At 43.7% G+C, this 26,248-nt stretch overlaps 1 protein-coding gene across 1 annotated transcript in view; it reads right to left on the bottom strand.

Annotated features, from left to right (window-relative positions):
- Window positions 1-26,248, bottom strand: part of DNTT (DNA nucleotidylexotransferase) — a 186,174-nt gene that overhangs the window by 21,098 nt on the left and 138,828 nt on the right. Inside the window, 2 exon segments of the mRNA XM_015410995.1 lie at window positions 7,718-7,801; window positions 14,615-14,878. Coding sequence (XP_015266481.1) covers window positions 7,718-7,801; window positions 14,615-14,878 — 348 coding nt within the window.

Below are 26,248 nucleotides of genomic sequence, written 5' to 3'. Positions count from 1 at the left end.
GAAGAGCCTGCGTGTGCCTCAGAACAGCTTGTAATTATGCATATATCAATTCAGAATATATTCAGCCCATGTTTCCCAAAATCAACAGATGCTTTTGTAACATCACCACTATCAGTGGTTGTGACTTTAGCTTCATAACGCCAGCTTGGACATAACAGGAAATGACTCTGTCCCCTGCATTATATGACTCCATTTCCCCAGTGTCTTTAGGAATAGGGTTACAGGACCCCTGTATACATAGGTGCTTGCTCCCTTATTTGCCTATTGCCTTGTGTAATATCATAATTCCCCAAAGATCATCAATAATTTGAGGCAATCTGGCTAACACCCATATACTCTGTAATGTGTAAATCAGCAAATCAATGTCAGGTAAACTAAAGAGGTGAAATTATTCCATGGTCAAGGTGCCACAACAGAAAAGTCCCAGCAAGCTAGCCCAGAAAACTATGGTTTGCAAATTGCAAACGGGCCCCCTAAAGTTTCAGAGGGTATCCATGTTGGTCTGTAATATTATGGCTAGATTAGAGTCCAGTAGCACCTTAGAGACCAAAAAAGATTTTCAGGATATAAGCTTTTCAGAGTCCAAGCTCCCTCCCCCAGACACAAGTAGGAATCGAGATCTGAGTCTTTTTATCCCAGTCGGTAGGTGGGAGGGGTGTTGTAAAGAATACTTGTAAAGGATGCAAAAGTACAATGCATATTGTAATCAGCTTGATTAGAGCAGAGAAGAAATGCTCCGGGACAGAAAATTAGCATCTGTACTGAGATGAGAATCCTATGTCCTAAAGTTCAAGTTCAGCAATCCCGAATTGTAATTCCCCTTGAAGTTTCTTTGTTTGAGAACTGCCACTCTTAAGTTAGCAATGGAATGACCTGGAAGATTTCAGTAACTCTGGAGAATGATGGTGGAACATCTGAAAAGGTATGTCTCCACCTATAATGGGATACTCCTGGAACTTTCATTCTGGATATTCTAGAAGCCAAAATGTGAAACATTCTTTTTTGGAGATATTTCCTGTGTATGTCTGCACCTGAAAGTCATATTGACCTCTGGTGACTGACCCCTACTGGGGGGCTTCAGGATATTCAGAAAGGTGGTTGTATAAAGCCTGTCTCTGTCCTCCAGACTTGGTATTCCAAGGAAGTCTCCCATCCAAGTACTAACCACAATCAGCCCTGCTTAGCTTCCAAGATCTGACAAGATCAGGGTGTGAAACTTTCATTATGCAATTCTTAGCATTGATTACTACAGTTTTAGTCATCTCAGAACTTTGATTATCAACCGCCCCAATGCCTTTAACAAAATATATTTTTAACTTCCTGCTCCAGGAAAGTTTTTAACATATGAGTGGCTTGGGAACAAGTTAGTCCTTGATTGACAGACTCTCTGTGGCCTTTCTTTTGGCAAGCACAATGCTCATCATTACTAAACCTGTGCTGCATTTGCACATAATTGGACATCGTGCACTCATTGTGCTATAGCAAACATTTGCAACCGGATTGCCCTAGCCATACAGCGGCAAATGCTTGTTAGAGCACAACAGGAGCAATTATCCAGAAATGTGTGGATGAAGGCCTGATCCCTTTGTTTATGCTGCCCACCATACCTCATATGTGGATTACTTGACTTGTGTGAGTCCATTGATGAGAACATGTTACTGAATTTGATGGTGAGGATCTATTTTCCAATTGATTTAGCAGATAGAGACAGCAGTGGAAAGTGAATCACCGATTCGTCTCATATTGTGTGATGCTACTTCAGATACCAGGGTTTTTCTTACACCATCACAAAGGCTACATTTGGCAGAGGGAAAAAGCGGTACCCTCTTCTTTCTAAATCCACAGATGAGAGTAAATAGATTGTCTAAAATAGCACTAAGCATTCAGCAAGGTGACATGCTTAGCTGCACAGTCTACAATACCTTCCCTGCCTTTTTTTAGTCTCACTTTAAAAAACAAAAACTCCACAGGGTAATAAATTGGTTTGGGAAAATACATGCCTTCTGGAGGGAACAGGCTCAGTGTAGGTCTTAGAGCTTGGCAAAGCTGACACAAAGGAAGCAAACAATGGTAAACGTTTTATCCCTGGAAACAGTCTGGAGATTGCAAGCTCCTCTTCCGGGCTTGCTATTTTGCTGGCTTCCGAGTAATAGGAAAGCAATTCAACATAAGAGTCCCATGATGCTAAGCTGGCCTGCATCAAATTCCTCTATATGACCCAATGAAGCCATTTGGATAGCAGTAGGGATAGGAGGGGGTCTTTTCAGCAAAAAGCACAGGTTTTGCCCTTGGAAAATTGTTCTCACGATTCCACGGTGCCTTTGCAGACCTTCCCACCCTCATCACTAAAAAATAATATTGCATGATAAGAACAGCACAACTGACACTTTAGGGCTCAGCTATAAAATGGTCGGTAAACAAAGATACAGACAAAATGTAGAATGTGCAAAGAAAACACATAACTTATCTAAGTCCAAATTTATTTGAAGCACAGGACACCCCAGACCACACAGCCTAGGACTGTAGCAAAACCAGTTGAAATGGAAAACTATCTGTCCCAAAAGACTCACAGTGTTGCAAACTGCTGTGAAGCTGCCATAAAGCAACTGCTGAAATGCAGGAAGATGAGGACGAACAGTCATTTATAAGGCAGTTTGCCAACAAGTCTGTGTGAGCCTGGTGCTAGAAGAGGACCAAGGTTAGTCAGTTAACTTCAAAATTTCAAAAGCTGTGCTCCCCCTATTTAGAAAATAAAGGGGGAAAAGAGGTAAAGTGAAGCCACATAAAACTATTAAGACATATAAAATATTGTTTACTTTCGAGTCTTTAAAATACCACTGAGCTAGTTTTTTTAAGATTCACCTTTGTATTATTTGCTTCAGGAAAACTACTGGAATAATAAATTAATCACTTTATGTTATACATAAGGAACCTACTGCTATGTTAACAATTTACAGGGCTATTTTTGGGCAGGAACGCATAGGAACGGAGTTCTGGCTGGCTCCAAAGTTGGCCACGCCCAGCAGGAACTCATTAGCATAATAGGCCACACTCAACAGCAGAAACTCATTAGGATTGGCTACAATCGGGTGTGTGGCCTAACATGCAAAAAGCCCTGGGTTTTGACAACAAACAAGGTAAAGAGAATAAGAAGCAATAGGTGGGTGTGGCTGGATGACCACACTTCTGGTAACGTGGGGGTGTGGCCTAATATGCAAATGACCTGTGTTGTCAGGGTGTGGCCTAATATCCTAATGAGTTCCTGCTGTTGGGTATGGCCTATTATGCTAATGAGTTCCTGCTGGGCTTTTTCTACAAAAAAAGCCCTATTTACATTATTTCCTTATTTTCTGTGTACTTGTGGAGTACATTGGGGTGATCCATAGGTTGTCAGGGATGTCCTGGGCAAAGGGGCATTCTGTCCCCTGTAAGCAACTGGGCCAACTTGCTCTGAGGTCCCATTTACATATGATATTTATTATATGCAGTTCTGTTTTCACAGGGCATTTGCTTTCATTTGTAATTTATATTACATTAAACTAATGTGTTCACACTTTCTACCTCATTTCAAAAATTCTGTAATAAATCCGCATGCTGTTTTTTCTCCTTTGGCAACTGTAGAGGTTGCATTATACTTATGTGGGATATGGCTTTTAATGAAAACATGGACCGTACCGCCCCCATACAGGAACGTTTGAAGCTCTCCTGTAGCTGAAGGAACCTTCCTCTGATGGAATAATTCCTTCTCTGGTTAAAAAAAACCCCACTTAGAAGTCGGAGAAAGACTCCTCAGACCAGAGGAAAGCTTCAAATTTTGCTGAGTGGAATGGTAGGATGTGTCCAAAGGATGCCAGCCTCCAAGTAGGGCCTGGAGTTCTCCCAGAATTACAGCTGATCTTACTCTTAGCACTCCACAATTAATAGGGCTGCTAGGTCTTGCCTAGCTGCCAGAAGAGTGCTCCTGCCCGGTCCTGGCATCTTCTGGCACCCGTGCTATGTGATGTCATCGTGCCAGCCATGTCATGCAGGGGATGCTCTAGCATTTGGGCAAAAAAATCCTCTATGGTCACCATAGAGTTTTAACCCAGATGCTAGAGCGTCCCCTGCATGATGTCACTTCCAGGTGATGTTACTCACCAGGCACATTGGATGTAACAGTGCTCTTCGGGATGGGGCTCCCCTGCCGGCCAGCTGGCCATTGGCGGATTGGGGGGCCCAAAAGCAGGGGAAACCCCATCCCCATTGGGGGGATGACAACAATTTAGAATGACACATTTATACATCATAGAGCCACCCCTTGTCATACTACTGATGTATCAAGCTCAATACTGTCTGGTGCAACTGGCAGCAGCTCTCCAGAGTCTTAGGTAGAGGTCTTTTACATCACCTACTACTTCAACCTTTTAACTAGATATTGCAGTGATTCTTCTTCATTCAGTATGTGCTGTACCACTGAGTGCTTAAAAATGTGTGAGCCATAGAAATGGCAGTGGACACACCCATCTGCTCATGTTTCATTGTACAGGACTTCATCTAACGATGGGTTTATTTCCTTAATCTAGAAAGCTCCACTTTGGCATCACTTTCTGGGCTGGGGTGTGGGACTAAAACTGTTTCAAAAGTGGCGCAGCAGAAAGAAGATCTCTGGACCAGCTGCCCTGACCACAACCACCTGACCGCATTTAGGGTATCAATATTGGCCCTGCCTTTCTACTCCAGCTGTATCCCAGGAAGGGATGCATGCACTCTCCCTGAATTAATATAGTTGTGGAATTTCTCCATTGTCATCATGCAACCACCGATTCTTCAGCCCTGAAGAAATTAAGTAGGGAAGAGCTTTACAGGCCTCAGCTTGATCAGGCCCCTCCTACATTTTAGGACATAGATATGCAGTGAAAAAGACTCTTCACAATTCTCACATATTTCTTTTTCCCATCAGGCATGCAGAAAAAGATGTCATAGGTGAATTAATCTTAAAGACTTGGTTTATGTTCTGAGGAACTGGGAAGAAACTGTTCCCCCAAATCTCTGCAGCTAATGAGGGTTCTAATTTCTGCCATATTGTGCGGCACAACTTGATTCCAGAATCCCTTTAGGTTTTATTAAATATGTTCCTTTCTCTACAGGCATAGCAAATGGGGTTTCTCTTTGCTTGTGGTTGATCTGTATAACATGGATATTCTTTTAATATTACTTACAAAAGAAGGACCTATCACCAGTTCTGAGAACTGGACCAGAAAATTCAATTCCCTTTCAACCATATAATTATGTAATATACTTGAAAAAAATCCCATTTAATATATTTAACATGAAAAAGAGATCTAAGATTTCTTCTTTCTCCAATCCACTCTCCAAAATCAGAGCACTGCACTGAAAAAAATCCTACTCATTTTATAATTGCACGTGATTTCACAGTAGAGTTATGTCTTTTGAAAGCGATCCATATTGCAAGTATATGCATAATCATGGGAGAAACAACAAGGATACGAAACACTTTCACAGTGTAACACTGAAACGGGTCCCCAGATGCACCAGCTGTTTGTTTTGTTCTCATCTGCAAATGTAAGCAATTGATTCCCATTGACGTTTTAACATCGCTTTTCCGGCCCTTTGAAAAAATGGTTGCATGTCTTGAGCTGTACTACAATGCATGCCTTAGACACATTGGACTGGGATTCTCTGATTACATTCTAGGTAACATACAAACTCCCAAAGTTCAAAGTTCTTAATAACGAATTTAAAAAAACTTTGCCCCACTAGATGTACTATTTGATTGATCTCCACGGATAATTGAGAGATGGTCCCAGAGTCCTGCTGAATCGTGTCATTCAGAATCTACAAAGGAGGGTGTATGGAGGAGGGCATGTCATTGACTGTCACGTGTTTTTGTTTGCTTCCTGACACAATAGGGGAGGTGGAAAGTGCAGTCAGGTTGTAGGTGATTTGAGGCAACCCCGTAGGGTTTTCAAGGCAAGAGACATTCAGAGGTGCTTTTCCTTCCTCTGTGTACAGACCCTGGACTTCCTTGGTGGTCTCCCATCCAAATACTAACCAGAGCTGACCCTGCTTAGCTTCCAAGATCTGATGAGATCAGGTGAGCCTGGGCCATCCAGGTCAGTGCGCTGCTGACAAAATAGCACAACCTTTTTTAGAAACCCTCTGCACATTCATATAGAGCAATGGGAGGAGGAACCAACGCTTGTTTGGAGTGGGGAAATAGTATCTTAACCAATGCAGAAAATGTTCCTGATTAAGAAAAACTGCTCACACTTAAAACATCATTAACCAGGTGTAATGTACCATGATCCGACCGCGTGGTCAGCTTGGGCACCACGTGGTCAAGCGCAAGCGTCGAGCTTCGCTCCGACAGACAAAGGACGATGCGGCTCCTAGCTGCACCAATCAGAGGCTAGGCTTCAGGCCGAGAGCATGTGGGACTCTCGGACACTAGTTTGGACCTATTGGGAAGCGGGGGGGTGTTATGGGTGGTGAATTCACGGGGATATAAGCCAGCCTGCAAGCCGGCTAAAGTTGTTCTTCACTAAATAAAGTACGCTAAGCTGAAATCACTCGTCCGTCTGCATACTTTTCACCAGGCCAGGGAGAAAGGGGGGAGTTTCCCTGTGCAAGAATAGAGACCCAAAGCTGATGACAGTGGGGGGAGAATGTCCAGTGCTGAAATGGAGCCAAAATTGGAAGAAATTCATAGTTGCAGTTGGGTTTCCAATGCAGAAATAGAGCCCCAAGTGGAAGCGTTTCAGGAACAAGTCAATGGAGGGGGAAGAGAGCTTTACACCACAGAAACAGAGCCCCCAAAAGAAAAGAAATTCATAATGTAAAGTGATGCACAACAGTGGGGGGAGATGTCATATGCTCAAATGGAGTCCAAAATTAGGAAGAAATTCATAAACCAGGTGCTTGGAAGGGATCTTTCTACCACAGAAACAGGACACCCAAATGGGTAGAAATTCACCATGGAGGAGTTTTCCGCTGCAGAAATAGCGCCCCAAAATGAGAAGGAAACCCTTGGTGTTAAAGCAGCCATGGGGAAAATACAACTCCCACGCTCCTTTGCTATGTCATTCATTCATAGAAACGGGACACATGTGTGACCACCCAGCAAATTCCATCTAGTGGCTCCACACTCACTCAATCCAATCATCAAACAATCCCTGTAATATTTGCAATTTGTGATTATGACACGAGCTGACCCCCAACGATTTTAGACATCCCTACACAGGACTGGTTAGGTGGCTGACTCAAGCCAGCTGCTTATCAGCTGTTACAGCCACAGGAATTCAGAGAGGGTGCACCCTCAGTGCTGGACATCAGCTGAATTCTAACCACAGCACAGCATGGCAGGAAGGAGGACACTCAGACTTCCTTGGCAATGGATTTCTGCAGGAGACAAAAGGCAGTTGCACCAAGTTTAGAGGCAGTGTAGGGCTGTCCTCAAGCTAGCAGGACTTATTGGAGTGCCCAGACGCACCTACTTGAACCCATATATTCTGTATGCATTTCAGACTGTGCAGACAATTATTAACTGATCTCCAATACACATAGCAATAGTAGGTTTATTTGCAATTATACTAGAAATGTTGTAGCTGCTGGAAGGACTGGATGTTATTGTTTGACATGATGATAGACACGTATAAGTCAAAATAGCACTCGGAAGGAGGGTAATTGCATTTGTGGCATTTGAGGGAATAGGAAATACCTTCGTTTTATCATATAGAGCATGATTATCCAGCAGCATTTTCTTTTCATGGGTGGCATACCTCCGCAAGTCACGTTCAAATTGCTGCAGACACATAAAAGTCTCAGTGTTAGTCTAACAAACCAAAATGAATATATTAAGTTCAAACCTGCTTAAAGGATGCTCTTTAAGAAGACTCGGTATTTTCAGTTGCAAGTAAAAATTCCGTCATAGCATCCGACTGAACACAGACCTACATCAAACACACACACAACGCTTAGGCTCAAAATTGGTGCATGCAAAAAAAAAAAAGTGGATTTGGAAACACGAGTAAGACAGACCTCATTAAGTTGGTCTTTAAAAATGGGGAAACACAGTCACCATTTACAAAGAAGTCTGTCAGGTTCCCCTTGCTGTAGAGATAACATTAAGAAATATGAACGTATGATCATACATTACCCTCTTCCCTGTAATGAATGTAGCCTGCAGTTCATGCGAGTGCCTTAATGGATGCTCACCCAGAGGGACTGTCTTTTGACATGCAATACTATATCACATTAGCTTTGTCTGATACTAAGGGCCTCACTGATTGTTGTAGTTTTATAAGAGGAGATGGTTTAATTTAAACACATACTGGACTCCATTTGCTTGTGACTCACACAATTTGTCTGAGTCAAAACCTGAGGTGTTTGCACTTTTTCAGTGAGCACAAAAGTTTGCAAAGTGCTTAGTGGTACCTGCCTGAAGGCATTTAAAAGCCACTGCCAAGGAAACACACTTCATATAGTGTTTGTTAGGGCTTAATCTACACTTCCTATTGTATTTGGAAAGGAACACACACACACACACACAGAGTTCTCCCCTTCTTGACTACAATTTAGCCACACATTGATTAAAGAGCCTTAGAAGCCAGGAATGCAGTTCTAAAAGGTTCAAGGATGTTGTTTTCTTAAAGCGTCTATTCTCTTGGAAGTTTTTAAACAAAGCTAGCTTTCATTTTTTTAAAAAGGTAGCAGTATGTTTCTAGCTCTCATCATTTCATGCTTATTATGAACCGAAGAGCAGAAGTACTTTGCATGTGATTCCCATTAGGGATGTAAAACAATTTTTCGTGTGCCTTGGTTTGAATTAAAACATGCTGTTGCAAATGCATTCTTTTAAGCTACAGAACTGATTCTCAACTATTGAACATGTCTGACTGTCATATTCAAAGTTCAAGAGAAAGACAGACATCTGCTTTTCACTCTTTTGATATTTAAAATGGATCATTTACTCTGTTCTATTCTGGCCATCTGATTTCTTGTTAACATTCCTTTATTGTCTTTGTTTCTTTATGTCCTGGGTGGTGGTCTCCTGCTGGCTGTTTTTTGCCAATTAACTGACAAGGGTGAATCTTTGTTTCTTGTTTATCAAGAGCATTTTAAAATTTTAAGACAGCAGGATTTTAATACCAGGATTGTACTGTAATTTGAAAAGGCTCTTTGAAGTATAAATGTCTTTAACAGGCACTGGAAGGTCTGCAGAAACAGAAGACAAAAGCAGCCCATGAGGGAGGCATTCAAGAGCTTAGAATGTAAGAAAGAGAAGCGATGTTGGATCAGGCCAATGGCCCATCCAGTCCAACACTCTGTGTCACATAGTGTCCAAAACCCAGGTGCCATCAGGAGGTCCACCAGTGGAGCCAGAACTCCAGAGTCCTTCCCATTGTTGCCCCTCCCCCAAGCACCAAGAATACAGAGCATCTACATGTTGTGGCTAATAGCCACTGATGGACAAATATTTTTGTCAGGAGATCCACAAGTTCACACTTGCAGCAGTTGCCAAGAAGACTCTAGTGCTGTTTGCCAGTGTACCTGTGAAACAAGTAGCTCAGATGATCTCAGGGTACACACAGCTCTATATATGAATGAAAGTGCTCCCTCAGGTACTTTGGGCCCAAATCGTTTAGGGCTTTAAAGGTCTACTCCAGTCTCTGTAAAGTCCAGAAACAAACTGGGAACCAGAGTAGTTGGTATAAGATTATTCAAGCTGCTGCTGCCATTCTGACTGCTATATTTTGACACACACACGCACACACCGGAGTTCTCTGGACTACTTTAAAGGTAGCCTCCTGTGGCACGTGTTGAACATGTCCAATCTAAATGTTTCAAGGCCTTTGAGACTGGCCAGGTCCACCATCTCCAGGAACGGCTACATTTTGTGTACCAATCTAAGGTGACAAAAGCACTTCTAGCTATCTCCATCTGCTTACGGAGGTGGTCATTGTGAAAGCCAGGAGCACTCCCAGAGTGTAAGCTTGTTGTTTTAAGGGGAATACAACCTACCCAGCTGGTTGAATACCTGCTCCTGGATCTGTTTATCCTCAAAACCCCAACACTTCTGTTTTGCCTGGATTAAGTTTCAGTTTGTTCATTCTCATTGTCCTTAACTGTCTCCAGATGCCCGTTAAGTGCACACAGTGGAGTTTGATGAACGGAAAAGAGAGAGCCGAGAGTCATCTGCATACTGGTGATAACTCACGCCAAAGCCCCAGATAAACTCCTCTAGGTATTTCATGAAGATAGTTTCAGGTGGTAGCTATAGAACACATTTAGAGTCCAGTGGCACCTTTAAGACCAACAAAGGTTTATTCAAGGAATGAGCTTTCGTGTGCATGCACACTTTTTCAAATGCATTCCCAGAATTAGAAAAGATCCCCTTATACATTTATCTCCTATTTTGACATACTTATTGTGTTGTTGTTTTCCCCCTTAATTAAATCAAAACAACTGTTGACCTTATAAACTTAGCTTGTTATTTAGTTCTGTCTTCACATATCTTAAAATATCTTCATCATGTTACATGTTAATTTGCTTTTCAGCCTCTGTCTATAAGTTTGAACTTTTTTTTGCCATTCTATGTATTTGATAAAGTGTGCGTGCACACAAAAGCTCATACCTTGAATAAACCTTTGTTGGCCTTAAAGGTGCCACTGGACTCTAAATTTGTTTTACTGGAATGAAAGGTAAGAGTGCAAACTTATAGACAGAGGCTGAACAGCAAATTAACATGTAACATGATGAAGATGTTTTAAGATATGCGAAGACAAAACTAAACAACCTAGGGTTATAAGGTCAACAGTTGTTTTGATTTAATTAAGGGGGAAAACAATAAAGCAATAAATATATCAAAATAGGAGATAAATGTGTAAAGGGATCTTTTCTAATTGTGGGAAATAAACTGAGAGTAGCCGTGTTGGTCTGTAGCAGAACAACTAGATTTGAGCCTTTCTGACGAAGGGAGCTTTGGTCCCTGCCACACGGCAGGGAATTAGGTGCTAGTACCGCGGCTAAAGTGAGCCGCGGCAAAGTTGGGACGGCGCGGCGGGATCTCACAGATCCCCCGAGCTGCGTCGCAACGCTCCCCAGCATGATCAGATGCCGGGGAGAACGCAGCGGTGGGAAGGGGAGCCTGGCGAACTGCGCATGCTCACACATGCGCAGTTCGGCCAGGAGCCGGGGATGCGCCGGCGCAAGGACGCGCCGGCGATCCCACGGCCAGCGTTGCTGCGGCCCTTCGGAAAGAACCACCTCGGGAGGTGGTTCTTTTTCGCCGCGGAGCAACGCTGGAAGGGACGGAACCGGGACGGATCCGGCACGCTCCCCAGATGTTGAGGTGGGATCGTGCCGGTTTGCTCCGCCCCTGTTCCGTCCCGCTTCCGGACCAAATGGGCTCGTATGAACAGGGCCTTTGACTCTCAAAAGTTTATATCTCCCAAATCTTGTTGGTCTCTAAGGTGCTACTGGACTCAAATCTAGTTGTTCTAGTGATTTCATGTACATCTCATACAGAATGGGAACAAAACAGAGCTTCAGGCAGCCAAGGGACAGGACTAGGATTGCCAAATTGTTTTCAGCCGGGAGCGGGGGGCTCCCGGTTGGCGTCCGGGGTGTGCGCGTCACCCGGATGTGACGTCGCACGCTGGGGGCGGGGCCACGGCCATTTGAGGGGAAAACTCTCGTGGGTGTTGGGTTTCCCCCGGGCCCGATTTTTGTCGCGTCAAAAATCGGGCCGTCAAAGCGGGGGATTCCCCGCCCCCCGGCCCCATTTGGCAACCCTAGACAAGACCAAGGTACCTTTGCTGTATCTTCTGCAACCTACACTCCAGGAAGGACTGAAATCACTCCAGCATAATGCCCACTCCCCCCAGTGGCAACTGAGATTTTTTTACTGAATCTGGTTAGCATTTCAAATCTCTCTTCCAATGCAAGGAACACCTCTTTTGAAGAACAGAGTATTCTGCTTTGCTAAGATGTCATGTGGCAATGTAAATGTCTTGGTGAAAGAAAAATGCTCTCCCCATCTGCCAATCACCCACGGAACACAGCCTCCAGTTCCAGTCAGAGACAATTCACAACAGCCGTACCTGCTGATCAAAAATTAATCAGGCCATTTTGATCAATTCAAAACCTGGCTGGGACATAAAAGTCAGCCAAGATGATGTCAACAAGAAGGTACCAAAAAGCAACTGACAATTAAACTAGGGTAATTTATAAAATGAAAGAAAAGAAGAAAAGAAAAAGTGGCATGGAAGTTCTGGTTCCGGGTGGAAAACAGACTTTGCATGGCAAAAGCAACATCAGTTCACAGTGAGCACAGGAGAAGAGACAGAAACTGCATGGCTGGAAGAAAAACCTGCTTTGCCATCTGATGAAGAGAGCTTACTTACTCTTGAAAGTTATACCCTGAAAATCTCAGCCCACTTACACCTTGGGGGCGGGTGGTGTTCAGTTCAAGCACAGAGAGCATTTTTTAGACACTTCTTATAAAGGAGCACATTTAATGGATTAAAAGATTGATCTGAATTGATTAAAAATACAAGGCTTAAGCTAATGGCTAAAAAAACAACTTTTTTAAAGCATAAACTAAAAGTATAATCTGAATCTTGATTTTTTTGGAAAATACTCTGGAAGGGACAAACCAGGGTTACTCAAACTGAAAGAACCAAAAACATTCAGGCGTCTCTATGCTCCAGTGGCCCTTTTTGTACTGTCTTTGCTGAAATGTTCAATCAAACTTTATTATGGCCCACAAACCTTGCACACAATGGTGGTGGTGGTCAAGTCATAGCCAGCTTATGGCGATCCCATAGGATTTCCAAGGAAAGAGACTTCAGAGGTGGTTGGGCTCTTTTTATAGCAGGAACTCCTTTGCATACTAGGCGACACACCCCTAATGTAGCCAATCCTCCAAGAGTTTACAGTAGCCCCTGTAAGAAGAGCTCTGTAAGCTCTTGGAGGATTGGCTACATTAGGGATGTGATGCCTCATATGCAAAGGAGTTCCTGCTACAAAAAGAGCCCTGTAAAGCAACCCTGGATTTCCTTGGTAGTTTCCCATCCAAGTACTAAACGAGGCTGGCCCTCCTCAGCTTCTGAGATCTGACATGATGCAGCTAGCTGGCTAGCCATCAAAAAGGCAGCCAAACTCTTAAAACTGCAAACCACTCTCACCTATATTGTCCAGTTGTGGAGTTCAAGGAGGGTTAGATGGGGAGATGCTGGAAGGATTTAAACACACACACACACACACACACAATCTATTTCTTGGGGAAAGATGGCCACAGCTTATTTATTAGGAACAACAAAGGAGCAATGGTACAGCATGGGAATGGATCCAGAAGACAAAGGGGGCCAGGGCGGGCCTTCCCATATAGCCCCCGCAGGCCCTACCCCTGCACCCATGCTGTGACTCATGGCCTGCTAAGGCAGCCTGCAGAGAACCGCCCTGCCCCGCTCGAAGGCACAATGTAGCTGAGCCTGCCTCCTTCCAGTTTGGTGTAGTGGTTAACTGCACGGACTCTAATCTGGGCGAACCGGGTTTGATTACCCACTCCTCCACTTGCACCTGGCTGGATGACCTTGGGCAAGCAGTTCTGATAAGAGCTGTCCTTGAAAAAGGGCAGTTTCTGTCAAGAGCTCTCTCAGCCCCACCTACCTCACAGGGTGTCTGTTGTGGGGAGGGGAAGGGAAAGGAGTTTGTAAGCCGCTCTGAGACACCTTTGGGTAGTGAAGGGCGGGGTATAAATCCAATCTCTCTTCTTCTTCTTCTTCTTCCAGCCTCCACTACCTCCTGCCCTGCAACTGCTGGTGCAAGTAAATCTTGGCCGCGCTTGGGAAAATGTTTCAAATATTTCTACAGAATCTGACTGTGTGAAAGGTTCTTAATTTATTCTGACTCTAATTTCACTACGCAGAGGCCCCGGGCACACGGGCCGGCTGAAACGTGGCTACTCAGCTGTTCTTGAAAAAGAGCAGTTTCTGTCAAGAGCTCTCTCAGCCCCACCTACCTCACAGGGTGTCTGTTGTGGGGAGGGGAAGGGAAAGGAGTTTGTAAGCCGCTCTGAGACACCTTTGGGTAGTGAAGGGCGGGGTATAAATCCAATCTCCTCCTCCTCCTCCTCCTCCTCCTCCTCCTCCTCCTTCTTCTTCTTCCAGCCTCCACCACCTCCTGCCCTGCAACTGCTGGCGCAAGTAAATCTTGGCCGCACTTGAGAAAATGTTTCAAATATTTCTACAGAACCTGACTGTGTGAAAGGTTCTTAATTTATTCTGACTCTAATTTCACTACGCAGAGTTAGGTTTGTTTTGTTTTGTTTTTTACAATGTAGAACATACAATACAGCCTAGTAACAGATACAGCTTTGTTTCAGGATTAGAGAGATGGAGGTTCAAATTACTTTTACGTTTTTAAGATCACTATTTATCAGCCTGTTGTAAAGATAAAAATAGTAGTCTAAACTCCTTGGAAGGAGCATGAAATATAAATAATGGAGAGAGGAAAAACAATAGCAAAAAACGAGAAATACTTTTCAGAACTAGGGTTCTCCCGGCTATCTTGCATTATCAAAATTAAATTAGGATTATGTGCCATTACTTACCCTGGATCCACTCCATCCTAACAGAGCAAATGGATACTGTTCAAAGGGGCTTACAACCAGATCCACTCGGATTGCTTTCCAGTCTTTCACTTCTTCCTCAGCTGAATCCTCTGAAACAACAGAACTGCGGCAATCCACTCTTTCTTTGTGTAACTTTAAAACTGCAAAACATTTCTGAAAATGATCTAAAGCATCAACTTTTCTGCTTGGCAGCTTTGTCTTTTCGAATGTCGATTCAATAATGTCATAGTATAAGAGCAATCCCTAGAAAGAACAAACAATTCACTGTTAATTACTTCAATTAACTCCCAATCTAACACATATATCTCACTTTTTCAGCAATGGTTTAGGAACTGGCAACTTGAGGTGAAGACTAATTAGTTTAGACATTACAGTCGGCCTTGACAATGATTCATGTGTTACCAAAGTAGCAAAGCAGCCCTTTTTCTGTAGGTGGAACCCAGATCATTCCAATAATATTTGTGATGGGGATCCAAATGAGTCAGAATGAATGACATGGTGCGTTCTTATACTGTCATCTCCATACCCTAGGTGATGGCAATGTTGGTGAAGGAAGGAATAAGACATCTATGGAGCTCCAGATGTTATTGAAACAGAATGGAATCAAGCCATGCGGATGCTACTCCAGTATTCTGTGAATTGGTCCTTTAAAAACCCAAGGAGAAAAAAATCTTCACTCAGTACAAACTGATGGAATACCTTATGGGGTGATTTATTCCAGGACTCATCTGCACTTTGCTGAGTAGTAAATTTCAGCAGATCTCAGAAGCTAAGCAGGATCAACCCTGGCTACTATTTGGATGAGAGACCTCCAAGGAATACCAGGGTCGTGACACAAGGGACAGGCAATGGCAAACCACCTCTCAGTGTCTCAGAATTGCCATAAGACAGCTATGACTTGATGGCAAAAAAAACAACCCCGTAACAATGCCTCTATTTTGCTCCTCATGCTTAAGGTGGGGCTGAGATCTAATGCAGGGTTAACGGCAGCCTACTTTTGTCTAACTAGAGGACCGCAATATACACTCATCAGCCATTCTGTCAAGTCAAAATTAATGTCAAGCTGTTCAAGTTACAGAACACCTCGGCCAGGTAAGTTTTAATACTCCTGTTCTGTTCATGAGTTGCTTTCCCCAGTGCTGGCTGGCTGTTTGCTGGAGCAGGAGGCCCAGGGACTGGGAATTTCCTTGGTCAGAGTGAGGACCGCCTTGGAGCGAAGCTTACCTTCCACTGGGTGAGGCTGATGAGAGCCCGGCACAAACTTAGCCCCTCTTGCCTTTCTGCCTGGGTTCATTCCCCTCTGGATCGCATTCCCCTCTGGATGGCTTCCCTTAAGCAAGAATGTGGGAGTGTTCCCCGCACTGTCAATAGTGGCACTGCATCATATCCAGCCCACCCATACTTCTGGTTGGGCCGGAAAGATCAGGGCCTGCTGCCTAGGTCCCAAAGGGCCACTGCCCCACAGCCTCTATGATAACAGTTGTTGCCCTGCAAGGCACTTAATGTGCTCTTATGGACTGTATAAGTCCTAAGTAATAAAATGGACTGTGCCAACATATGCTTAAGGGACTGTACTGCATGGTGACCCAATGTGATGCCAGTTGAGAAGGCACACCTAAGAGAAGAAAGTCTTCCTTTGCGTTGCTGTTCCAGTTGTTTCTTCAAGGTTACCTGCCCTCTTACCTGCTGTGAGACGTACCAGTTCCCTAGCTGCATGGAGGAGTCGAACGCCATGCCATGACACAAGGACAAAGAGCTCCAAACGCCATGAGGAGCTCCCTCTGTCACACGCAGGCAACCCCCCCCTACCTGCAAGACTGCACAGTAACTGAAAGGTTCTACACACGGTTGCTTGGAAACTAATCTCTCGCCCATCAACAGGCTAAGCCCATCAAGAAACAATAGCCCTAGCTCAGTGACTCATACCTCTTCATCCAGGTGCCACTCTTCAGTCTAAATTGCTAGCTCTCAATATTGACCACTCCCTTATTCCCCACCCCTTGTTCCCTGTATCCAATAGTGTGTGTTTTGGGATGGACAATTAGGAGGTGGGCCAAGACATGTGACCAGCCTGGCACAACCCCCAAGCCCCCCCCCCCTTGAAAGGGACACCCAGCCATGTGCTCGCTCTCTTACACTCTTGCTCTTACTCCCTCTTTACACCCCCTCCACAACCTCTATATCCGCTGACTCTTATCTTTGGCTACCTTGCCATCCACCCTACCCCAAGGCTCTGGGACTGCAGCCAGAGACTTTCCACATGTGTCTGCCGGTCCAGTCACATGATTCCCATTTCCTTAGCTTAAACCCCCATTTCCTTACAGTTCCCTTATTTTCCCACTTGGAAGCTTCATCTCTTTGGACAGGTAAAGTATCTCTCTTTATTTTCCTACAAGCTGTGTAATTGTGTGTGCATATGTGTATTGTTTGAATGTGGAAAAGAATACAGTAAAGACATCGTTTTAAACTTCAGCCTTCATGTCTATTACTGATATCTCCCGGAAGAAGTGGAACCTCTGTATACACTGGTGATTGCTCCCTATTGCCTATTGCTATTCTATAAATCATAAATCCCCAATATTGATAAGAACATGAATCAGGCTAACACAGACAGTTGCTTTCTAGATCAGTTTTGCAGGACAGAATTTGAGGACAATGCAAGCAGTGTTCTTGTAGATGGATTCAATACAGAAGATGGTACTGGGAATCTGTTAATCTGCCCCATAATGAGCCAGTTTGGTGTAGTGGTTAAGAACCGGGCTTGATTCCCCACTCCCCCACTTGCACCTGGCTGGATGACCTTGGGCAAGCCATAGTTCTGTCAGAGCTGTTCTTGAAAAAGAGCAGTTTCTGTCAAGAGCTCTCTCAGCCCCACCTACCTCACAGGGTGTCTGTTGTGGGGAAGGGAAGGGAAAGGAGTTTGTAAGCCGCTCTGAGACACCTTTGGGTAGTGAAGGGCGGGGTATAAATCCAATCTCTTCTCTTCTTCTTCTATATCATGGGGTTCCATGTGGCTGTATCTTATCCCCCCATTAGGGCTGACAGGCTTCCTGCTATGGTGGGAAACCTCCCTTCAGCAACAGCAGCTGCATCACTACATCGCTTCCAGGGAAATCCCAGAAGTGACAGCAGGCAGCTCAAGAAATTATTGGAAACTCTGTGGTTTTACCGACATTGACAGGCAGCTGACGTTGTGCCATTCACAATGACCCCAACCCTCCCACTGACTGCCAAGCTCAGCCAATCCCCAATACTATTTACATCTACATGAAACTGCTAGGAGAGATCTTTTAGTGGTCTGGAGTGAGATAATATCAACATGCCAATGACATGCATTGACTGGGGATCATAAACTAAAACACAAGCCATGTAAGATGGTGGTACTGTCGCTTAGGGTGTACAGTTGACCAGGAAAGTTAAGCTCACCTTGTTTTACCCTCCGCATTTAGGATCTGTTCTGCAGGTGGTCCTTTAGGATCCACCTATGCATATGGATACCCAAATGATGCTTGTGGCTCCAAGCAGCTTTAGCCGGTACGCAAGCTAGACCTTTCTAGACAAACATGATATTCCCACATTTATCTATGCCCAGGTTAGATTACTTTAAGACTTTTTGGAAGCCAAAAGGTTCACAATGTTACAGTGATGCTGTAAATTAGAATGAGGAGAACTGATTATTTATTTATTTATTATTGAATTTCTACCCCCCCCCCTCCCAGCCAGGGCGGCTTACATAAAATCAGCATATAGGTTACAATAAAATATAAGATATAAATTACAATTAAAACAATTCTAAGACCATTTAGACCATACATAGATCATATATCTCTATTGCTTAAAGATTTGCAGTTGTCACCGGTTTAGTTCCAGGCATAATTTAAACCTGGCTTGAACTAATGAGCCTTAAATGTTTGAGGTTCAGGGAATAATATGCTCTCCTGCCCATGCAGAAAACTGCCCAATAGTTAAGATCTTCTGTGAAGGCCGTGTTCTTGGCTGCCTTGTGTATGGAGATAAAATGTTCAGTTATCAGAGACAAGGCCTTCTCTGTGAGGGCACCCTGGCTGTAAAATCCCTTCCCCAGATTAATTCACCAAGTACAAGTACAAGTTACCATTTCACCAACTACTAGTGCAAGTACTTAGGGGAGGGGCTGTGACTCAGCAGAAGAGGCTCTGCTTTGCACACAGAAGATCCCACGTCCAGTCTCCAGCACCTCCAGTTTTAAAGGACCAGGCAGTATGTGATGTGAAAGCCCTATGCCTGAAACCCTGGAGAGCCACTGACAGTCTGAGTAAACAACATTGGCCTTGAGGGAACAATGCAGTATAAGACAACTTCATGTGTGTATATCTATGTACTGTTTGCTTATTTAAGAGGGAAGTAGGGTTGCCAGGTCTGGGTTGGAAAATACCTGGAGACTTTGGGGGTGGATCCAGGAGAGAGTGGGGTTTGGGGAGGGGAGGGGCCTCAGCATGGTACAATGCCATAGAGTACACCCTTCAAAGCAGCCATTTTCTCCAGGGGAGCTGATCTCTGTCAGCTGGAGATCAGTTGTAAAAGCAGGAGATCCCCAGGCCCCACCTGGAGGCTGGCAACGCGAGAGGGAAGGTAGCATGGGTATATAGCCTGATCTCTTCAGATCTCGGAAGCTAAGCAGGGTCAGTACTTGGAAGGGAGACACACAAGGAAGACTCTGCAGAAGAAGGCAATGATGACAAACCACCTCAGCTACTCACTTGCCTTAAAATCCCCTTGCTGGGGTCACCATAATCAGCTGTGACTTGACAGCACTTTACACACAAACACATATTTGTTTATTTAGAAAGTCCCTAATAGCATTCAGATAAAATGTTAAAATGTGGCTTTCTCTCTGGTATTTAGTGTAAATTCTGTAGGACCTATGCTGATTTTGTTTGGTGATTTATTCTGTGCATGAATTTTTGTAATAATCATATTATTGTTCTAATAGGGGTTTTTTTAATACACACTTTGAAAACCTGATGAGATAAAACTATTATAATAAAGGTAGTCATCCTAACTAACACCTTCCAAATTAAATGTCAGTGTCACAGAAAGATAGTAAATAATGGTTCAAAAACTTTGATGTAACAGTAGACCAATAAATGAAAGCGAAATTTTGCATTTCTCCTCAGCAAGGTAACACAGATTCTACAGGATGTGTGCAGCTAAAAATACTCGTGTTTATACAGCTCACAGATTCTTTTTTCATGGAACTCAAGGTTTCATTTGAATCAACAGTCAGTCCACAATCCATCATCAGCATTGTACAGAGCACTACTGAGTTATGTGCTTTGACTGATTTCAGTGAGCTGAAGCCCACTTTACTCTCACTGACGCTTAAGGTTTCAAGCCTTCATGAACAGAGATTATCTATATGCAAAATTTGCTAAACACAAGGTAGCAAATTATAAGAAGCTGAAATCCATAACATTTCCAGATGTCACTACCTTGGAAATCAATCTTAATTGTTTTCTCTCACTCAACATTAATTTTTTTTCAAGGTTTCATGTATTTGAATTTACAATGAGAAGAGGATAAATAGGTTGTCTACTACTGTCTGCATTCTGACAGCCTTCACTACTCTACTGGCTACATGCTAATGGTGTTTGTTATGTAGAATTTTCAAATTGATCTTTGTTCTGTCATATTGAGTGACACTGTTTGATTTCTGTTTCAGAGGGTAGCCATTTTGGTCTGTAGCCAGTAGTGTAATGTTCCCTTTTGGCTGTGGGTTTCCAGGTTAGAGTACTCACTCAGGCACCCATTCTCTGGTCCATTCAGCAGGGATGAGCTGGCTCAAAACATCAACCCTACATTTGCAAGGGGACAACTCCCACAACCAACAACTACAACTAACATACAAATCCAGAAACTGAAACAAGAGCTCCACCCAATAGGACCAAACTAAATCACACAACTATCAGGGGAGGAGCAGACTGTTCCATTACATTGATACAATAAGGTCCCGTTCACACTAGGCGATTTGGGCCGGGAGCGGGACAGTTCGGGGGCGGAGCAAACCGGCACGATCACACCGCAACATCTGGGAAGCGTCCTGCTTCCGTCCCCGAACTGGCCCTTCCCCGTGAAAAACCGCCGCAACTTGCAACCACCTACCTTGGTGGTTCATCGGGAAGCTGCGCGGCAAGCCGGTCGTTTGATCGCTGGCGCGTCCTTGCGCCGGCACAACCCCGGCCCATAGCCGAACTGCGCATGCTCCGACATACGCAGTTCGGCCGGCTCCCGGTCAGGGCCGTGTTTTCTCCCCGGTGTTTGATCGTGCCGGGGAGAAAAGGCGCCGCGGCCAGGGGATCCTGGCGCTGCGGCGTCTCAACGTTGGCACGGCTTTTAAAAGCCACGCCTTTAGAGACTTTTCCCCTGCCGTGTGGCAGGGGCCTCAATATACCACAAGTAGCACCTTAGAGACCAGTAAGGTGCTCAGGGTATGAGCTTTCAAGAGTCAAAGCTACCTTCATCGACTTTGACTTTCAAAAGCTCATACCCCCAAAATCTAGTTGGTCTCTAAGGTCTTACTCAAATCTAGCTGTTTGATCTTTTGCTGACCAGTTTTTCCCATCTGTTGTAATGATTTTTGTTCAGATATTTGTCTTACCTTAGAATTTTGCTTTCTGGATCTGATTTCTGCTATACATCCCTTTATGGTAATACCCCCTAGGCCTCTTTTAAATGATATGTTAACTCAGATTTTACAATGTCTTCCGCCATTTTGTAGAAACACAAAACAGAGATGACTCATTTGTTACAGGGATCTTCTAGTTTGGACTCTTCCAGAAAACATTTTACTCCCTTTGGATCCCCCTCCAGGCAATTATGGGCCTATTAAGTCAGTAATAAAACTCAGCTATGAAACACTCTTTTCTCCCCTTGATGATCAAATCACTTAAGCTCAAGTGGATACAGTGTCAGAATCTGTAGCTGGTGCTGGGTAGCAAATGTGATGAGAAGGGCATTTCAGGACTAAACAGTTCTAAGTTATTTTTTACTACTTTACCATCATTAAGTAGCTTAGCAATTTGTAAAAGAAAGCAGGAAGAACATATTAAAAACTACCAAACTGCAAATAGCTAGCAAATGTTTTTTTCAGTTAAAAACACAATTAGGCAACAGTTACTCAGGTGCTGACTTCAGCAAGCAACTGAAATCTGACTCAAAGTCAGAATGCCACTTTTAAATAGCAATCAACGCCTAGGATATATCCATTGGGAAAAGGTTTCTGATTAACCTAATTTGATGAGGCACTGGACAATACCTTTGTTTCACAGAATGCGGCTGATACAGCATTTCTCTAGGATACAAAAAGTGACTTTTAGAGCAAAGAGAGCTAGCTGTGAAGACCTTAAAAGGTCCTAATCCAGAAATTGCATATTACCTATTATGCCAGCATCTTTAGTCAATATCTTTGCTTTGCACACAGTCCCATGACCAGCTTTCTATCTTTTCACTCGTAGTTTAGAGATCATAATTATTAAGAGATATGTGCTAGTTCTACTGTAGCCATGTACAGTGCAACTGATGATGCAACCTGCAGCTCAAAGCCATCCAGTTGATGGTGGGAAATGACCTTTTGGCCATTTTAGCTAAATTTGGTGGTTGTAACTATCCTGAAGTTGAAAGGCTAGTGTATAAAAACAACGCTGAATAGAACAGATTAAGAGGAACCTGGATATTTAGGAGGGTCATGTTCTAGAAGAAGGTAGGATGTTCAGAATGCTGACCCAGCTTTGAGCTGCAACCATTTCTAGCAACGAGGTCTATTCTCACACAGGGGCCATGGAACATGTTTCAGTCAGGATGAGTTATGAAGGACAGACTCTACTTCCCTGGGTTGAGAAGCTAATTCAGGCACTGGAGTAAGCTTCTGCCCACACTGGTCATGTCTGCTCAGATGTCCCACAATCATGCTCTTCAATTAAACTGGAGCTTCTTGCACCTTTTGTTTGCCTCTTCACTTGAACCACCATTACAAAACTGTATTGGCAGCTGATTCACTACTTTAATTTCTCACCCTGTAGGTTTTGCAATATTTTCGAAGTCTATGAAGGTATCACTCATCATTCATAACATCCAAGAGCACGTCAAGGCCTCAGCCAGTGTAAAATGTCACCATCCCACTGACTCCCAAAGAAGCTATGCCAATTCAAGCTAGCTGAGGATCTGACCTAGAATCTCCATCTAGCATCACTTGACAAGCACAAATGTTTCCGTCTTTAGACAGCTGCTAAACCAGTCAGCATGAGTGAGACGGTAATTGTTTCACATAGCAGGAAACCACTGTTCTACCAACAGGAACAAGCAGAAATTGTCCGCCTGGAAAGATTACAAACTGCATAATTTTAGAGTCCATCTAATGGGCAAATTTTAAATTGTCATTTAACTTTTCTTTTTGGGTGACCGAGGTATAGCCTTGCCAAGAAACTACTGGAAAGATTAGGCAGGAAAATGTAAGGGTAAATCAGCCTATTAAGATGAACATATACCCACCCACCCATCCACCCAAGATTTTGCTTTCTCTAGATTTTCAAACCAGTAAATTCAAGTAGGTGTGAGGATCCTTCTTCTCTATCCGGTCACTTCAACAATATTTGGAGGTCAGAAGATAATCTATTCTATGTTAAAGGCCAACCCACCCAAGAAGCTGGAAATCAGTGATCCCCCCCCCATTATTTTTTTTGCTGCAAAAAGCAGTAGGGTAGACCTATCCTCCATGAATCTGTCAAATCCCCTTAGTGGTCGAATCTGCAATGCATTTGCGTTTTTAAATCAGTTTCGTGCTGCTGTGACGCCGTCTTTCTCTATGCTTGTTTGAATGTTGTTTGGAGAAGGTTCTTTTAAAGCAGTGCAGAGGTGCAATGACAGTGGAGCCGCCACGAGAAGGTGAGAAACATATGCGGACATGCAAAAGTATGCTAGCACTGTTGAGGTGTGAAAATGACACCAAATGTAGACAGCTTTTTTAAAGACGGTGTCAGAAGGCTGGGACACCGGTGGGAAAGACAAATGCAGATTCAACCTTAAAGCTGTCTATGTCTGTAGCCATCACTATATCCTCTGGCAGGGAATTCCAATTTTAATCACTTATTGAGTTGGGGTTGCCAGCCCTCATGTCTGGGCAGGGGCTCCCCTGCTTCTGGGGGCTTCAATCTGCCACCAGCCAGCTGGCTGGCAGGGGAAGCCCCATCCCCAAGCCCCACCCCAAGAGTGATCACCCAGCCAGCCAACCTCTCCTTCCCTCCCTGCCCGATTTAAAGGGCTTCAGCTGATAGGTGGGGACCACATGGTCTGCCGACCAACTGGAGGGCCCTTTAAATCTAGCAGGAGGGGGGAAGGGATGGTTGCAGATCACACACTCGGCTTGGGATGGGGGGCACGATTTGTGGAGATGATTTTAAGGGCCCTCCAGCTGGCCACATGGTCCCCACTGATCAGCTGAAGCTTTTTAAATTGGGCAGGAGGGGAGGGAGCGGGGTGACAGGATAGGTGGTTGCTCTTGGGGGTGGGGCTTGGGGTGTCCCCACACACCCAGAACACCCCCCAAATCTCCCTGGCGGAGCAACAAATCAACCTGGCAACCCTACACTGAGTAAAGAAGTATTTTCCTTTCTTTGACCTGAATCTACTGACGATCAGCTTCACTGGATGCCCTCAAGTTCTAGTATTTTGGGATAGAAAGAAAAAAATCTCTGTGTCCACTCTTTCTACCCCAGTCATAATTTTATAAACCTTTATTGTGTTGCCCCTTAGTTGTCTTTTTCTAAATTGAAAAGTTCCAGACTGTTCAGCCTTTCCTCACAGAAAAGGTGCTCCAACCCCTTAATCATGTCAGTGGTGGTCCTGGGTAATGCCTGTTGAAACTTCAGAAGACAGAAAGGTGGCTGAATAAGATTTTCAGTGGCTAAGGATAGAGCTTTGGTGTGCCCTGCATGCCCACACACCCCTCAATGACTGACCAAAGCAAAATATATTACATAATAAAATTGCCAAACAAGTTATATCAACAAGGAAAATTATATTCTACCCCAAATTCACCTGAATCAGTCCATCTTGCCACCATGCAGAATTTTGACTGATCATGCACTGACTTTTAATTTTTTTAACCACAGCGGATGCATAACATCATTCAGACATCAGATTGATTTTAGAACATTCAACAACAATTTTGAAATGGAGAGGTCTATGAGCTCTCAAAGAACTCTGCAAGCACAGGTTTCACTGTAGCTGTGTTCAGAGTTCAACAGCTAAAAGCCTACAGATTTTCAATAGAACTCAAAACATTGATTTAGGAGCCCAAGGGCTAGACTTTCAAAATCAAAGTAATCCAAATGGAAAACTGTCATTGACTTTCAATGGATATTACTTTTGATATTATTGTTTGTACTTCCAATCAGAGCAAGAAATGTTGTACACAGCAAAAAAAGACAGCCCCCAAAACCAGTGCTGTACAGCTGCAAGAAACAGAACGTCAAAATAATTCCCATATTTCATTTTTACTGCTCTATTATATTATTAATTTTTAAATCGTAGTAACCCACCTTTTGTTCTTGTAAAAGGAAGAAAAATGAGATATTCTAACAAATGTTTTGGAACAAAATTATTAAAATATTATGGGAAAACAAATGCTATAGGAATACACAATGCTAATTCATATCAATGTGGCTCAGATCTCTTAAAAGACAACTGAATGTCAGAATGGACAGCATTTAGTGTATACTCAGAAGTTACTTGATTATTTTAACCACCTTTCTTGCTCAAACTCTATCTGAAATCCACTTGATGTTTTTACAGTGACTTTTTGTGCTGCCCCAGCTTCATCTGCAATCCAACAACCAAACAAGAAGCCCAAGAAACCTATGTATTTTTCTTTATTTACATCATAAGAACATAAGAGAAGCCAATGTTGGATCAGGCCAATGGCCCATCGTCACACAGTGGCCAAAAATACCAGGTGCCATCAGGAGGTCCAGCAGTGGGGCCAGGACACTAGAAGCCCTCCCACTGTCACACACCCCCAGCACCAAGAATACAGAGCATCACTTGCCCCAGCCTAAGAGTTCCTATCTATACCTTGTGGCTTAGTCACTGGTGGACTTCTGCTTCATATGCTTCTCTAATTCCCTCTTGAAGCTGTCCTCCTGTGGCAGTGATCTCCATGCATTAATCACTCTTTGGATGAAAAAGTACTTCCTTTTATCTGTTCTAACCCAACTGCTCAGCAATTTCATTCAGTACCCACCAGTTTTTGTATTGTGAGAAAGGGAGAAAAGTACTTCTTTCTCAACCTGCTCTATCCCAAGCATAATCTTCTAAACCTCAATCATGTCACCCCTCAGCTGTCATTTTTCCAAGCTAAAGAGCCCCAAGCATTTTAACCTTTCTTCATAGGGAAAGTGTCCCAACCCTTTTATCATTATAGTGGCCCTTTTCTGCACTTTTTCCAATGCTTTAATATCCTTTTTGAGGTGTGGTGACCAGAACTGAACACAGTACTCCAAATGAGTTAGGATTTTTGGTTCCAATGTGCATCACTTTGCACTTGGCCTCATTGAACCCCATTTGCCATGTTGATGCCCA

This window comes from Gekko japonicus, unplaced genomic scaffold (assembly GCF_001447785.1).
Source record: "Gekko japonicus isolate JY-2015 unplaced genomic scaffold, Gekko_japonicus_V1.1 scaffold335, whole genome shotgun sequence".
Classification (NCBI taxonomy): domain Eukaryota; kingdom Metazoa; phylum Chordata; class Lepidosauria; order Squamata; family Gekkonidae; genus Gekko; species Gekko japonicus.
Note: the sequence above shows the minus strand (reverse complement) of the source record. Positions and strands in the feature narration are given on the sequence as shown.